The sequence below is a fragment of the Bolinopsis microptera genome, chromosome 5 (assembly GCF_026151205.1).
Source record: "Bolinopsis microptera isolate Bmic1 chromosome 5, MBARI_Bmic_1.0, whole genome shotgun sequence".
In the NCBI taxonomy this organism is placed as follows: domain Eukaryota; kingdom Metazoa; phylum Ctenophora; class Tentaculata; order Lobata; family Bolinopsidae; genus Bolinopsis; species Bolinopsis microptera.
In genome coordinates this window covers 3,292,527-3,307,129 of record NC_087076.1, presented here as the reverse complement: position 1 = coordinate 3,307,129, position 14,603 = coordinate 3,292,527, and the positions used below count along the sequence as shown (strand labels likewise).

Genomic DNA, 14,603 nt, shown 5'->3' with positions numbered 1-14,603 from the left:
TAACTGGACATTTTTTAATAGACGTTAATAAAGGTCGACTTTTCGGAGCCAATGAGATTGCTTTATTGGAGAGACAATGACACTTTGTCATGGCATCAGCAGCAGTTTTATAACACTTGCCACAACTCTGGGGAAAATACTGGAAATTCAAATATTGGATACACTGCATTACAAAATATCAATAATGTCAATTTTAAGAATTGTAATTTGTTATTGAAAATATTTTCTATCTAGCTCACAGTTCAGATAATGAGGAAATCAGAAAAAATGTTTAAAACTAGTGATGATGTTTATAAAGAATAATGACATAAATGTCATTATTCTTAATCTAATCTAATCTATCTAGCTCTTAACACAATTCATCAAATGGACGAATCGTAAAGTACCAAGACATTTAAAAGTGGCCGGATCATATAATAAAAATGACAATTTATAATTAATGTGGTTATCGCTATTGTCATCCTTTTATTTGGCATCATAATTTTGGGAAAAGTTTTTCAAACAATTTATATACATTCAATTAAATCAAGTGATGCAATTGGCAGAGCACAATACACAGGAAATTGTCCACTGCTATCAATATTATATATGAAATATTAACAATCAAATATATACACATCTACTCCATCATAGTGGCAGGGATGAGGTTGTAAGAGACTTCTGATAAAGAGGTCTCACATTTTTTGTCCATTTTCTTGCCTCTGTAACCTCGTAGAGCAATGAGCGTTGTTCTTAACATTGTAAATCTTATTCTTTTCTTCACATGCCTTACCACATCGCAATATCTCTCTTTCCTTTTCCTGGCTATGAGGTCTGCCAATCTGTTTACAAACCGCTTACATCAAATATTTACACTATTAACAACTATTACACACTGATTTATAGAAAATTATATAATATATAACGGCCTGCCATTATACGGTACAAATATAATTACTAAGTGCTTGAGATAGAACTAACAGCCCAGATTTTTGATCGTTCTGCCCAATGCCAAACATTGAGTGAACTCGTAAACTGGAATTAGATTGTTATCAGGATTTCAGTAACCACTGATGGAGACCTAGCAACTGTGTCAGGCTGTAAGTCCACAAGGCTCCCCTCTGGCGGCCCACACTTGGATCAAATCTCATGTAACCAGTGCCATGAACAGAACCCTGTTAACCCACCCATAGCATCATACGGTACATCCCCTGCCCCACTGGCTTTCCCCAGCAAGTCGCTCCTCTTTAGTTTCAAGACAAGTAATAGTGAAGATACGACATGAACTCCCACAGGGACATGACACAGGTGATATGCATGGCGGTGCACCGTGCACTTATTAAACTCTTTCTTCAGAATCATATCAGTGAATATGCTTACATTTGCACCGGCTGCTGGGAGCCCATTCGTGTTAACGAACTCATACTTCTTACATCGCGATCTTACACATAGTGTATTTCCTCTGGGGGTTATCCTGTGTGGTGCTGCCCGGTACCGGTGCTGACAGTGACACATACACTCCGTCCTACCACTCCCAAACTATCCCTCCCTGCATACTCTCCAGCTCACGTATAGTCCAGTTTCTTCCTTCGTTCTGGAACTACTTCTTCTTCTGTAATACCTCAATTGTTGGGTGTGAGCGCGGTGTCACCCAACTTCCATCACCACTGATCCTTGTGTACTCCCATATGCGTCAGTGGTCGTTTGCCATACTCGAAATCATACCTACAATATTTATTATGTACCCGTGATAATTTAAATTTCAAGTCCGTATTATTGAAATTTTGATCCGAACTTTTGAAGAAAACACCTTTACATATTACTTTATAAAGGGGATATTATAGAATAACGATTTTAAAATATAATTGATAATTAAAAAGCGAGTTACCATATTGTAATAAAACTTAATAGAGAGATCATGATTAAAACAATATATGACAAAATAAAATTAAAACAACACTAATTTTTAAATGATAAAATCTCAATAAAAATTCAATAACAATCCATAGAAGATCCGTCTGGAGTTGCCTTCAACGCAAAGTAAGGACAGACATCAAATATTGATTCTAATGGGGTCTCCCAGTTTATGGAAACACCTCTAGCACCCTCCAACACACAGCTGAATTCCCTATTGTTTATCAAGACAGGACTGTTAAAGCTCTCTACCATCTCATAATAACCCGTGCTCTAAATTAAGGAAATGCATTTTCTCAACTCATGTAACTCCTAACAATGACCGTCCATGAGCTCGAAAAGCCTTCATACGCTCTACATCACATCTATCTGAGACCCAGCAATCTAAAGATACCGATACCAGCTGCTCATTCAGGCAGAGAAAGAGCTGGATTACAGCTTCTTTCTCATGTATATGCTGCAATCCAAGTAACCGTAGCACAGTCACCAGAATCACATACCTCGTGGTAATTACTTATCAAACATCAAGTTCCCTGTTTCTGATCATTATCTTGGTCCAGTTTTGAGCCCTTTGTTTTCAATTTACACTCGTTCGCTATGACATCAACATTTTTTCTGGATAAGTTCACTTACAGGTATAGTGCTTTTTTCTAAAAATTGGAAGAATTGATATCGTCAAAAACAAAATAAAAAAAAAAATCAAAAAAAACAAAAAAAAAAAAAAAAACCCCCCAAAAAAAAAAAAAACAATCAAACCCCCCCACCCCACCCCACCATTGAATTATCATGTTCAATGCATGTTATGATCTTATTCACATGTGTAAAGCGTTGGGGGTAGATCAAGACCATTAGAAAGCATAACGCTATGGAACACTTGACAAAACCAAAAATCAGATGGATTTTATATAGTATCTATCGGTGTAGGAAGCGGCCAGAATGTTTATGTACAACTGACGAATCCACTAGGGAATGGACAAGATTTCCCAACAATATCTAACGCAAGATCTCGGACACGAGAATCCACCAATTATAAGCTATGTGAAGCAACAATTTAGTGAGCGCGTTCTGGAGAAAGCAGATCACAGGAGTTTTTGCACATTCTTAGAGATTGCTCAATTTTAGGAGTCAAATCGAAAGCAAGGCAAACGAATTCCACCGGCAGTCCTTGAGATAAGTAAAGAATGTAGACATGAACCATGTGTATGACCTCATCACATATAGAGTATGATGGCAGACTCTGAAGGAGGCATGATACTGACGAGATTCGCTCTTTGTCGATAATATCACTGATAAATTGATAGAGCTCAACGCTGTTCCCACATGTTGGCACAAGTCATTGTAGATAATGTCCATGTTTCTCTGGCATAATTTTGTGAAGCAAAATTGATTCTGCAGCATTTCGCCCCAAAAAAAATCGGCTTGTTCGGGACAATTCTTTTCAGACAAAACAGAGTTTGATACAACAGATGAAGATCACTAATGTTTTGAGCTTTAACAATGTTGGCTACAATCTTCTCTCCGTTGCCTTTAATTTCTGAGAGGATACTGGATAAATCGAAAAGTTTCGATACAACTGAACTGGTTGTAAACAGATCCGTTTCATCGTAATTTCGTTTTTGGCATATTCAATATCTTGAGAATCGTTAGAAGATTCCGGGCATCACACAGACATTGAAAGACCATATTAGCCTCGTATACTTGTTCAAAATTTATTAAATCCTCACGAACAGGAGAAATCAAACGAGGGAAATATTTTGTTTACAATTTTGAACTGCGAAATTCTGACAATCATATATCAGTATTCGTAAAAGCAATCAAAACATCGCACATAAACCTATCGTCCAATTCATACCTTCATAAGTCCCATGAACAAAACTCATGATCCTCCTGGAAGAAGACAAAAAGTTACAGTATCTAGCTAACAGGAACACAATCGCCTTTTTTCTGAGATAATTGTTCAAACTACTTTACAGCAGATTCCTCTTATTGTCTTTAAACATCGTATTAAATTTTACAACAAGACGCCATCAGAACCGTCAAATCATGAGATACTTCATGAGTCCCAATGTACAGATATCTAATGTTTCTGCCTGGAACTGATCAAGATGCACCAGAACATCTATGTTTCTGTCAAGCTGAATCCAAAGCGTGCAATACAATTTAGAGCGATCGTAGCTTTAACTTAACGTTGTAGATATTAGTGTGGATAATATCTCGTAGGAAGTAAGAACTTCTGATTCGGAAGATTGCATTGTTGGGAGGAGTCCAGTACAGACCGAATTTTGACGGAGATTGTTGTCACCCACATATCCAGGGTTCTAGCTGCCCTTTTCAGTTGTTAGAACAAGGTTAAGACATTTGTTATTAGCGCTTCTACTATTGACTAATTATTGATAGAATTAATAGAGATCATACTTTACCGTTTGCCTGAACTAATGATATGTTATTGCTTTATAAATGTAAAATATAACAAGGTAATGTTTTGATATAATATATAATATATAAAATAATATAAGTATTCCGATGCTTTTAAAAAATGATGATAACTAGATGCTCTATTGATTGAACTGATTCTAAAAATCTGAAGCTCGATAAAATAAGCGCTATAGTTATGGCCGTAGTAGTAAATTTCAAAAGTTACAAATTATATAAAAAATTAAATAAAACAGGAATTTATCGATCAGCATTAAAACTACTCTGATTTGTGGATATTAAATAGAATAATTGTATCTAGGGTAATATTAATAACACAAAATTAAATCCCGAAAAATTGTTTCAACGAAAATCAACTATCACTAAATATTATGGTCGAAAATATAAGTTTATATTAAATAAGTAAAAAGGACATGAAAATATTTTAAAACGTTAAAAAACATAATAATTATTACGTCAAATATTCGCCCACTAGATTTCTCGGGCGCAAGGATAAAAATGAAATGAAATTGATTCCTGAATCTAATTTAAAAGATAAGAACCAATCAAAACTATTCGCTTTTCAAACACAAATTCGGATTATAAGTTAAGAAATCAAGAACACAACAATATAAAGGTCAGGAAAATACAATAGCTGTACAGTCGGAACACACAGTACACATAATTCGGGCAACATAATATTCACACGATAATCAATCTGATATATGAAACAGATAAAAACTAATATATATTAATTAAAATGGATAAGAAATCTAATGTTACAAAAGCTATAGAACAGAGGATTTGTTCAACGTAACAGAGTCCTTATAGAGTCTAAACTTCTGAAGAAATTGATGGTTCTCAAGACTCCTAGACTGTACCCCATACTCTCAGAGATAGCATCGCAAATAGTAATCTTTCCCGTTTCCGTGCAGCTTTATAAACTCGTAACCCTGAGATGATATGGATTACTTAAAAAGTCTTACAATATAATAAATCAGTGCGGGCACAGTCTTAGCTTATATTGAGTCCCAACAAGCCCTCGGTCCGGTAGATTAACCAAAATACAAGAAGCTAAGTTAACTGTTTTAATAATGGTATTTACCTGAAAGAATGCAAGTGTCAGCCTCAGCGAGTGCAAACAATCTGCGGAATGGTGTTCAGATCCTCGTTCGCTGCTATCGTTATAGTCTTCCTCTAGCATTTTGGCCGCACTACATACGCATCAACTCAGATTCGATCATTGAGGCCCCTTTTCTGAAATTATTATATTAATTACATTATTACATTATTGAAATTATTATATTATTATTATATTATTAAATAATATGGACACGATCATAAAAAGGAGGCACAAAGAATGATTTTCCACTGCAAAATTGTGTGAAGCATTTTAAAATACTGTATCCAAGGAGTATGCTATGAAAGTTAACCAAATTTTTAATATGTGGTCCAAAAAGATTCAAATTATCACATAAGTAAGTCATCATCCTCTTTAATAACTTTAATTGTGCAGATGCAGATATGGCCCCGAAATCACAAAATATTCATTTTACTTGCACCACTAAGAAGAATTTACATTCTGTGAGGTGTGTCCTGCGATCTCAATGTATTATTGAACCTTTTTGGAGATAGTTTGAGTGTTAAAAGTGCAAAGTAATACCGGTTAAATAAATGTGGAGTTACGATGCAATTATCACACACAGGTAACTTCTTGCAAAGTTGTTTTAGAATATGGAATGTGATATGAATATCAACGGAATCGATTGAAACAATGAACTCCTATCAACAAATTATATCATGCTAACTAATATTTAGATAATTTAGATGGTTAAAAGTGCCATAATGAGTCAAAAATACACATAAATGAGCAAGTATGAAATTATGCTGTTATCAGGGGAATTTATTCACTTTTTGGCTCTAATCAGGTTGCATTCAGAGGTAAATCTGCAGTAATTTGTTGTGACACTTGTTTTTTATGGTCATGGAGAAGTTCGTTATTAAGAGTAATAGATGGAATCACATAATCTACAAAAAACGATTTTAAAAAAAACTGAGTAAACAAGGCAAGAAACTTTACCAGCACAAGCCATATACATTTGGGGTCCGCCATTTAAAAAAACTGTGACAAATGTGGAATCATAACAGTAACATATAATACTTAATCGGATTTTGAAATGTGATTACGATTCATTACCTTTACTTTCAAAATGTCATTAAACTTGAACTTATGTATGATTCAATTTATCTCACATTAAAGAAGTTACATATTGGTAGCACAGATTTGTGTGCTTTTTTTGAATCAGTTTAAGCACCGAGTCAAAAATTACGCTCAAAGGCCCTTCAATATGTATAATCTTAGACATGGATTCAAAAATCCACATAATAAGAATCATAGAATGGATATAATTTCTATCGTGGCACTTAATTTAAGGCTACTAAAATGTGGACTTAATAGCGCACGCTTTAACGAACATGTGATTTTTGAATTCATCTTAACTGGTTTTTAATATATTTACTACTATTTTGTCCCTAAAAAAATATAGCAAGCCAATAAAAACGTAAGATGATTCAATACTCACTGCTCAAAATAGGCTCATTTCCAACGTTTTTGTTAAGTTGTGATTTTTAATCAGTTTGGAACCAATAACAATTTCAGATAAAAGACATTCCATTCCTTACATGCAATATAATCACCATAATCAATTTTTGGCGATCCCCTTTGTGAATAGTACTTTTCAGATTATCCTAGTGTTGCTTTCAATCTTGCATTTCTAACTGTGTTGATAATTGAATCATTGGAACACAAAAAACGATAACTCCAGGTGATATAAAGCACTAGAGACACCTGAATTCAAGGATCATGAAATTTTAATCGAATTTCTAAAGGTATAGATTAGATATATCAACTCAACAAAGACAATGACTATTTTTAAAACGCATTTAAAAAAATTCAATCTCTCTATGCCCACCTTTTTTGAACGTGTACCCCATATGGTTGGGAAAGTTCAACGACAAATATCAATGATAAAGGGGTGATGGATGTATGGAATAAGTTGCCCAGATGATTTATGATTACAGATAATCCAAGTAATGTAACAAATGATATTTGTAACCTAACCGTACCCCTCCCTCGGGAATTTGTGAGATCAAATTTCATCATTAAAACACACGTTAAACACACGTTAAACAGTTAAACTACTACGATAAGTTAAGTAAAAAAAGTCACAGCAAGATGACTGTTGAAAACACACGTCACGAGCAAACTTGTTAATTCGTAGTTCACTATTTTGTTATCAAACTCATATCATTACAGAGTTTCCCTCGGCATTTTGTACACGGCTCAAATACCACTTCTGTGTTGTACATTAGTTCCTGGTATGATTAAATAATGAAAGTAATTCAACGATAAAAACCCCTTTCAGCTTTCGGTGTTATTTATACATACGATCCAAGATAACGATTGAAAGCAATTACTATGGAATGATCAAATCTATAATAACTATAATAACGGCACACATTCAAGTTGAAAGATTCAACGTACCTTGAGACTGCAGGATGAAATTAAACAGATGAGTGTCCCTGACGATCTGACTGTTTTGGATTGCAGGCCAGAATCATCGATATAATTCCTCGCAAAAGCTATGTACAGCAGGGGAGACAGAGTCATTTTGTCAAGTAATCACCACTCTTAAGACTATTAGCTCATACATATTTGAACTGCCTGAAAAATTTTTTAAATGGACGTAAAGTACAACATTTGAAGACATCCATTTAAGATTACAATATAAATTTCATTTGAGGCCCCTGGATTCAAGGAAAATAGCATGTATCAAACAATTATGATTCATGTTTAGACACAGTTGCGTTAAAGTTAATGATAAGGTTCTTCGCCCACCAATCCGTAGGAGATAAGATTTTCAGGGTCAGCAAGATGTCCACCAAAGTATCAGTGTACTTGTCCCAGCACATTGTAAAAGGGAGAAAGGAGGGCTGTAACCAACACATATAACACACACGCTATAGACTGAGATTGTCTCATCCTAAACGCTTCTGAGTAAAGTTCGATTGAGATACCAAACCATCTTGGTTATAGAGGCCTGTAATTAGCCTCGATGTCAGGTTCCAGATTTGATACGTTCCTTCCTTATAGAACAACACATATAATATATGTGTATGACTAAAATCTAAAGATTCTAAACAGTAGTTAACAGATTAGATTTGATAATTTACAGCTAAAAACAGATAGGCGCCTATATTAGGCCGGCCGATCACATTTCGATCGATCGATCGAAATGCGCGGCTTTTAAGCGCGAAATCTAGTCAACTTTGTATATCTGTTTATCGAGGCGCGTGACAACTACGTATGTTTTTAAATGCGACCACAACATCTGGTCCCACTTAATTGACTGCCAGTGGTGCTGTGATACGCTGGTTTTTAACATTCGTGGAGCTGATCATAACCAAGTTTTATTGGATATTTTTGTATTTGGTCAATACTCCGTTAAATCTCCGTTTTCAGATGTAAATTAAAACACTAACCGTCAACAACTCTTCGAACTTCTCCTTGACGTTTTGAAGGAGGTAAACAGTTGGTTTGTCAGTACAGAAGACAAGCATCTCGAGAGTCTTGTCTCCCTTTAGGAGGAGACCGTTAGCCAAGTCTCCAACTCTGACACAACCTTTTAACACCCTAGTCTCTACTACCTCCTCTCCCTCGACTGGCTCTTTCAACAGTCCTGCAGGATATCAAGAATTAAACTTCAACCGCAAACGTAATTTTAGGGACATTGTATTAGTTGTAGGGACATCGTCAAGCTACGTGTAGTTCGCTAGAAATGTTATACAAATACTGCAGTAGATCTATTGATCTTCGTATTAGAACTTATCAAAATATACAGCACAGTGACTGAAATAATAACCTTTGTCTTTGAGTTCAGCTTCAGTTTCATCTCTCATTGTATCGGAGATGGTTTTCAGATTATCCTCAGTCACTTTCACAAGGTTTTTAATGTTAGTCAGCTCAGTAGGGTCGGGGTATATCTCATCATGCAGCTTCATTATCAACTTGTTGTCGTTGTTATCTCCCTCGCGAGACGCCTGTGGTAATTGTGTCGAACAAATTGTAATTCAAATATTTAAAATCATACATGGTATATATGTCAGCTGGTGTTAAAATAAAATAAAATAAGAGAACAAGTAGATAACTCGTTGAATGACTACTCACGAAGCCAGCTGATTGTTGAACTTGACCGGGTGTTATCTCACTCTGCTCTGTCTCCTGCCACTGCTTCCACTCCTCTTCTCTTTGCTCTTGCATGTTTCTCCACTCTGTCGACACAATAAGTCAATTAATATCCAATTAAAATTCAAATAAAATCCAATTAAACAGACATTTCTTAAAACTAGATTAAGTTCCTTTTTCTCACCCTCTTCTCGCTTCCATCTCTCTTCCTCCCACTTGCTACGTCTTTCGTCCATCATCTTCCTCCTTGCTTCTATCTCCTCCAGACGCTTCTTAGCTCGCTCTTCTGCTTGTTGATTACGCTTGTTCTGCAAATTATTGTCATTACCACAATTCTGTTATCATCAATCTCAAAGTTATTTCAGTGAAATCTATATTCTACAACAGAGGTACTTAATATTTCATTGAAAAGTGCTGAAAACTATGGAATAATGATCCACTCAATTTCTTGAAGTAATTTATCAAATTCTTACCCTTTTCTCAGTTCTGTCAGCTTCCTCTTTGGCGATGCGTTCGGCTTTTTTCTAAATGGAGGATAGTTATATTAAACCGCAACTAAAATTTAAATTGGATATTATTCAATACGTAAAATTCTTTGAAATTTGCTATCAATGAAGGAGGAAAACATCATTAGTCATTATCAAGGCATCAATCTTTCAGATTTTGGCGAAAATTGAGGACATGGTAATTACCGTTAAACTACCTTTATTTTCAGGATAGAAAAGTTAATCTTGATAGGAACATATTCTATATGTTTAACATTCGCAAGAAAAAAGATAAAACATACTGGAATAAGAAGTGCCCCATTGAATGTAGCTACATAAAATCAGCAAAATGGAACACTTCTTAAAAACGATGCGCGTCTGTCACACTGTAACAGTATGTGTAAACAAATATTATTTACCGCAAGTTCCTCTTTGACCTTCTCAAGATCAACTTCTTCTTTTTCTGAAGAATAACCAGGTCTTCGCATTGGTTACAATTATCTCTTCAGTACATGAACCCAAATGTCCGAGTCTGTACAGAATTTACCCGAAACAGAGTTGCATGGTTACCATGGTTACATGGTTCCTGTAAGTAGCTCTACAGGATGCAAGACTGAGTGAGAGCATTTTGCGCAGGCTGGATCAAATGGGCATGCACTGGGTAAAAATAGCTTCCAAATTATATAAGGAATTAATATGATTTATAAATTCATTTTCTCGTGATATGAGAGAGATATCATTGGGGTCACATAAACTTTAATAAAATTTATCAGTATTGAAGGTTAAACAGACTGATCCCTTCTTTTTTAAACAATTCAAGGTTTAAGAAGACACTGGCCATTCCTTTAGTAGAAGAGCTCTTAGATAATACTCTTTTGTTAGTTTCAAGTTGTGAAGCTAACGGGGCAAAATAAATCAGACTTTTAAAAATATTCATAAATTCACGATCAAAGAGATGGAATCTTTAAAATTTCAACAAAACATTTCATAGTGATACCAAGTACACATCGCAATAGATGCAAGTGAATGTTATCAATGCGGCAATGCAAAATTTATTTAAGTAATTTTGAGAAAATTTTGGTGCTAAAAAGTTTTATTGAATATGCTATACCTCCTTTGTTGTTAGTTACAGTTGGGTTAGGAATAACTTTCCCAAGTTTCCTAAACAGCAGAACAGTCTGAAAAATGTGATAGTTGTTATTACCTACTAAACATTGCCTATGATTTATCATTTCTTCAATTTCTTTTTATTACCAAAACTATGAAAAGTCTAATAGGAAATGTATTGATAGTTGGTGGGTACGTTTCCTGCTAAATTTCTTAAAAATAACTAGGAGCTAACCTTACGAGGTAAAAAATTTAATCTTACGGTAGTTTCTCAACTCGAAGTTTGAAACTGTGACTACCTCTACCTCATAAGAGAAGATAAAAAAGTAGTGATCAGACACGATATAACCGTTGTACTGTGTAAAGTATACTCTGTGTACTACCTTGTTATGCTTGCTGCCTGTCATATGAGCAGAGAAAGCTTGTTCGCCTGTACAGCTTATGTCACACAGTTCACATCTGTAAAGTTTACCGAAGGAATGGTAACCACGTGCTGGCTTGTTATCACCTCCTTCCTTCTCCTTTTCTTTCTTCTTGTGCTTCTGTCCATTACAATGCTCTTTGTAAGTCTGAGCAAAGTTAGAGTAAAAGTTAGGCAGGTGTGACATGTCTGTAAGATTAGGTGATACAACTGGTTCAGTAAGAACGAAAATTTGGTTCTAGTAATATAAATTTAAATTCAAACTAAAGCTAAAGTAAATTAGAAAGTTAAAGTAATTAACAAGCAGTCCATAAATATAACTTACCAAAGCACCCATACAGCTAACTTTGCAGATTTCACAGTAATATGTTCGAGGAGGTTCTTTTCCAGCAGCAGCATTTGCTTTAGTCCGGTTGTACCAGTTTTGCTTGGTTAGTTTTGTTTTGGAGCCTTCATGAGAACCACGGTTAGCAGTTGCAGCAGATGAAATAGCTGCAGCTGTTGCTGCAGAAGCCCAATCAACCTGAGAAATGTATTATTCCATTAATGTTAGCCATCAGAATAAATATGTTTTTGGGTATGTTTATCATTTCAAAGCATGTTTCCAAAAGCACCTTATAATTTGTTAATTAACAATTTACATAGTTGTAAGTGGTGGAGGCGGTACTCTGAGTGGTAGCGGTGGGGTTGAGAGTATAGGAAGTGTACGTAGTTCCAGGAGTTGTGGCTGCATAAGCGGTTGATACACTTGCCCCCGGGGCAGGATATGTATTGTAGGTAGTTTCTGCACCTGATTATGAAAGTACTGGTTATCAGACTATTCTGATAGGTACTTTTGTACTAATATGTGTACTGTGTAGTGACAAAAGTAATTTATTTAACTTGAAATCAATTAAAGCAATCTGAGGATCATGTGATAATTGAGATACTACTGTTTAAATTTAGTAATTTAAGGAAAGAATTACCGGTGATAGTAGAATAGGTGTTAGCATAGGGAGACGAATATGTTGTTGAGTTACCAAAGTAACTACTGTAGTCACCCATAATTTGAACTACCTATTGGTATATTGTGAGTAAATTAAGTTTAAAGTAAATTAACTTGTAAGTTTAAAATTTAAAGCTACTGTTCAAAGTGCACAGGAGTGGGGGATCGTGTTTTTTTTGTCCGTTTTTGTCCGTGTTTTCAGAAAATAGGGTACCGCACGGACAAAAACGGACAAAAATTGTAACTTTTGATTTAAATTGTCTCCACAATTTGTAACAGGCTATCTGCAGAAACTCAGAAATGGGTAGCACGGTTAATGACCATGGTCCTTTCTCAAACTTTCAATCCTCAGTTAGGTACAAAGAATAATCTACACATTTTTTAATAATATAAAAAGTGATGAAAATCACTGAATGTCTTCACCGAATGTCTTCTAATTACTGCACTATAGGACCAATTCAGACTTATAAGACCATCAGAGCATTCTTATAACTCCACTTGTAGAGAGTAGTATGACAGAACTACTCAGAGTCAACTTTCGAGTTGCTTTGTCTAAAAAAGGTAAGAGCTTTCCCGGTAAGGTCAATCTATCGTCATTTTGACTGATATCTTCCTCCTCTTTTACAACGTCACTTATTGCCACAAATTCAGATTCCATTATCTCGACTTCATTGTCTGAGATTAGAGGTGAAGCAGTTTTGGACTGGTCTTTATGGTGTTGTTCTAAAAACTGCTTCATCCTTCTTTTTTTAAAGCCTTTTCAGTGATCCAGCAGAAGTTGTAGGGGGTGATTGAACAGAAGTCTCTGGGGATGATTGACCAGATTTGGTCTTATGAAGTCTCTTATTAATAATGATATTTTTGCTATTTATAATCTTTACAGATCCAGCTGTACAAATGATTAAGTTAGAAATAAAATGGCAATGAATACTTCATTTTTCTATAATTTTTCATCGCAGCCCCCATATTATTATGTGAAGTAATGAAATTGTGCTTCTCTGTCATACACCAAGCAACCTTGTTAATTAAGTTTTCTGCACTATCTGTACAAGGTGGAGGCCCCATAAGCTTTATCTTTAACTCATTTTGTATTCTGTTGTAATTTGCATCTGTGTTGCAATATCTTAACTTTAACTCATCGATTAATGAAGGCATCATGTAGCCTCCAGGCTCGACAAACCCCGACAAACCCCGACATATCCCGACAAACCCCGACATATCCCGACAAACCCCGACAAACGGGGTTTGTCGAGGGGTTTTGCCTCGGGCCCACCGGCTACATGAGGCCTTCTTGTATAGTGTTTTTTCCACGTAAAGCTTGATGACTCCGTCTCGGCTTTTTGTTGGGAGACTCAAAAAAAAAGAAAAAAAAAAAAAAAAAGAAAAAAAAAGCCTCCAGGCTCGACAAACCGGAAACCCCGTCAAACCCCGTCAAACCCTGACAAACCCCGACAAACCCCGACAAACCCTGACAAATCCCGACAAACCCCGACATGTCAAAATATGTCGTATCATGTCGGGCCCACCGGCTACATGATGCCTTAATGAACCGTGAGTTTCAGCTATTGCTTCTGATACAGCGATTACTAAGATGTCAATAAGCCCAGATATGCTCTTATGAGGGAAGTCTCTATATGAAGAAGCATTAACAAGGATACATCGGAGAGCTTTATAAAAGCTGGTCTTCGACTTGGACGGGAGTTTTACCAACAGGCTCTATTACGTGGCCAACAGGCTCGGATGGAGGGAAGAAAGACGGTTGTCTTGTAGAGAGTCTCTTTGGAGTTTGGACATCTCGTCCAAAGCTTGGCCTCTCACTCTGCTGCTGTAACAATACAGGTTTCTGCTGAGTTGTAGTTTGAAACTCTCCTCTGTACCACAAAGTTTCGCCTGCACACTAGCAGCTAGTAATACCCTTTCACAGTTCTTCTCTATGAGTTGTAGATGTCTGTGAAGACTTGAGAGTGCCGTTGTCATGGCTGTGAGGTCGATTTCCACAGTCTGGAGAAGGTTTCAGACCTGAAGGATGCAATGTCTGAGGAAGAAGGGTTGATT

At 35.9% G+C, this 14,603-nt stretch overlaps 1 protein-coding gene across 1 annotated transcript; it reads right to left on the bottom strand.

Annotated features, from left to right (window-relative positions):
• Positions 1 to 5,195: 5,195 nt before the first annotated feature.
• Positions 5,196 to 12,615, bottom strand: LOC134814856 (zinc finger RNA-binding protein-like). Its single transcript, XM_063823155.1, has 12 exons — positions 12,529 to 12,615; positions 12,205 to 12,353; positions 11,889 to 12,086; positions 11,526 to 11,711; positions 11,147 to 11,213; positions 10,455 to 10,498; positions 10,024 to 10,074; positions 9,735 to 9,858; positions 9,533 to 9,636; positions 9,228 to 9,405; positions 8,848 to 9,044; positions 5,196 to 5,258 (listed from the first exon to the last, which is right to left on the bottom strand). Exons 1-12 carry the CDS (start codon positions 12,605 to 12,607, stop codon positions 5,196 to 5,198), a joined length of 1,440 nt encoding a protein of 479 aa, XP_063679225.1. The 5' UTR covers positions 12,608 to 12,615.
• Positions 12,616 to 14,603: the final 1,988 nt, after the last annotated feature.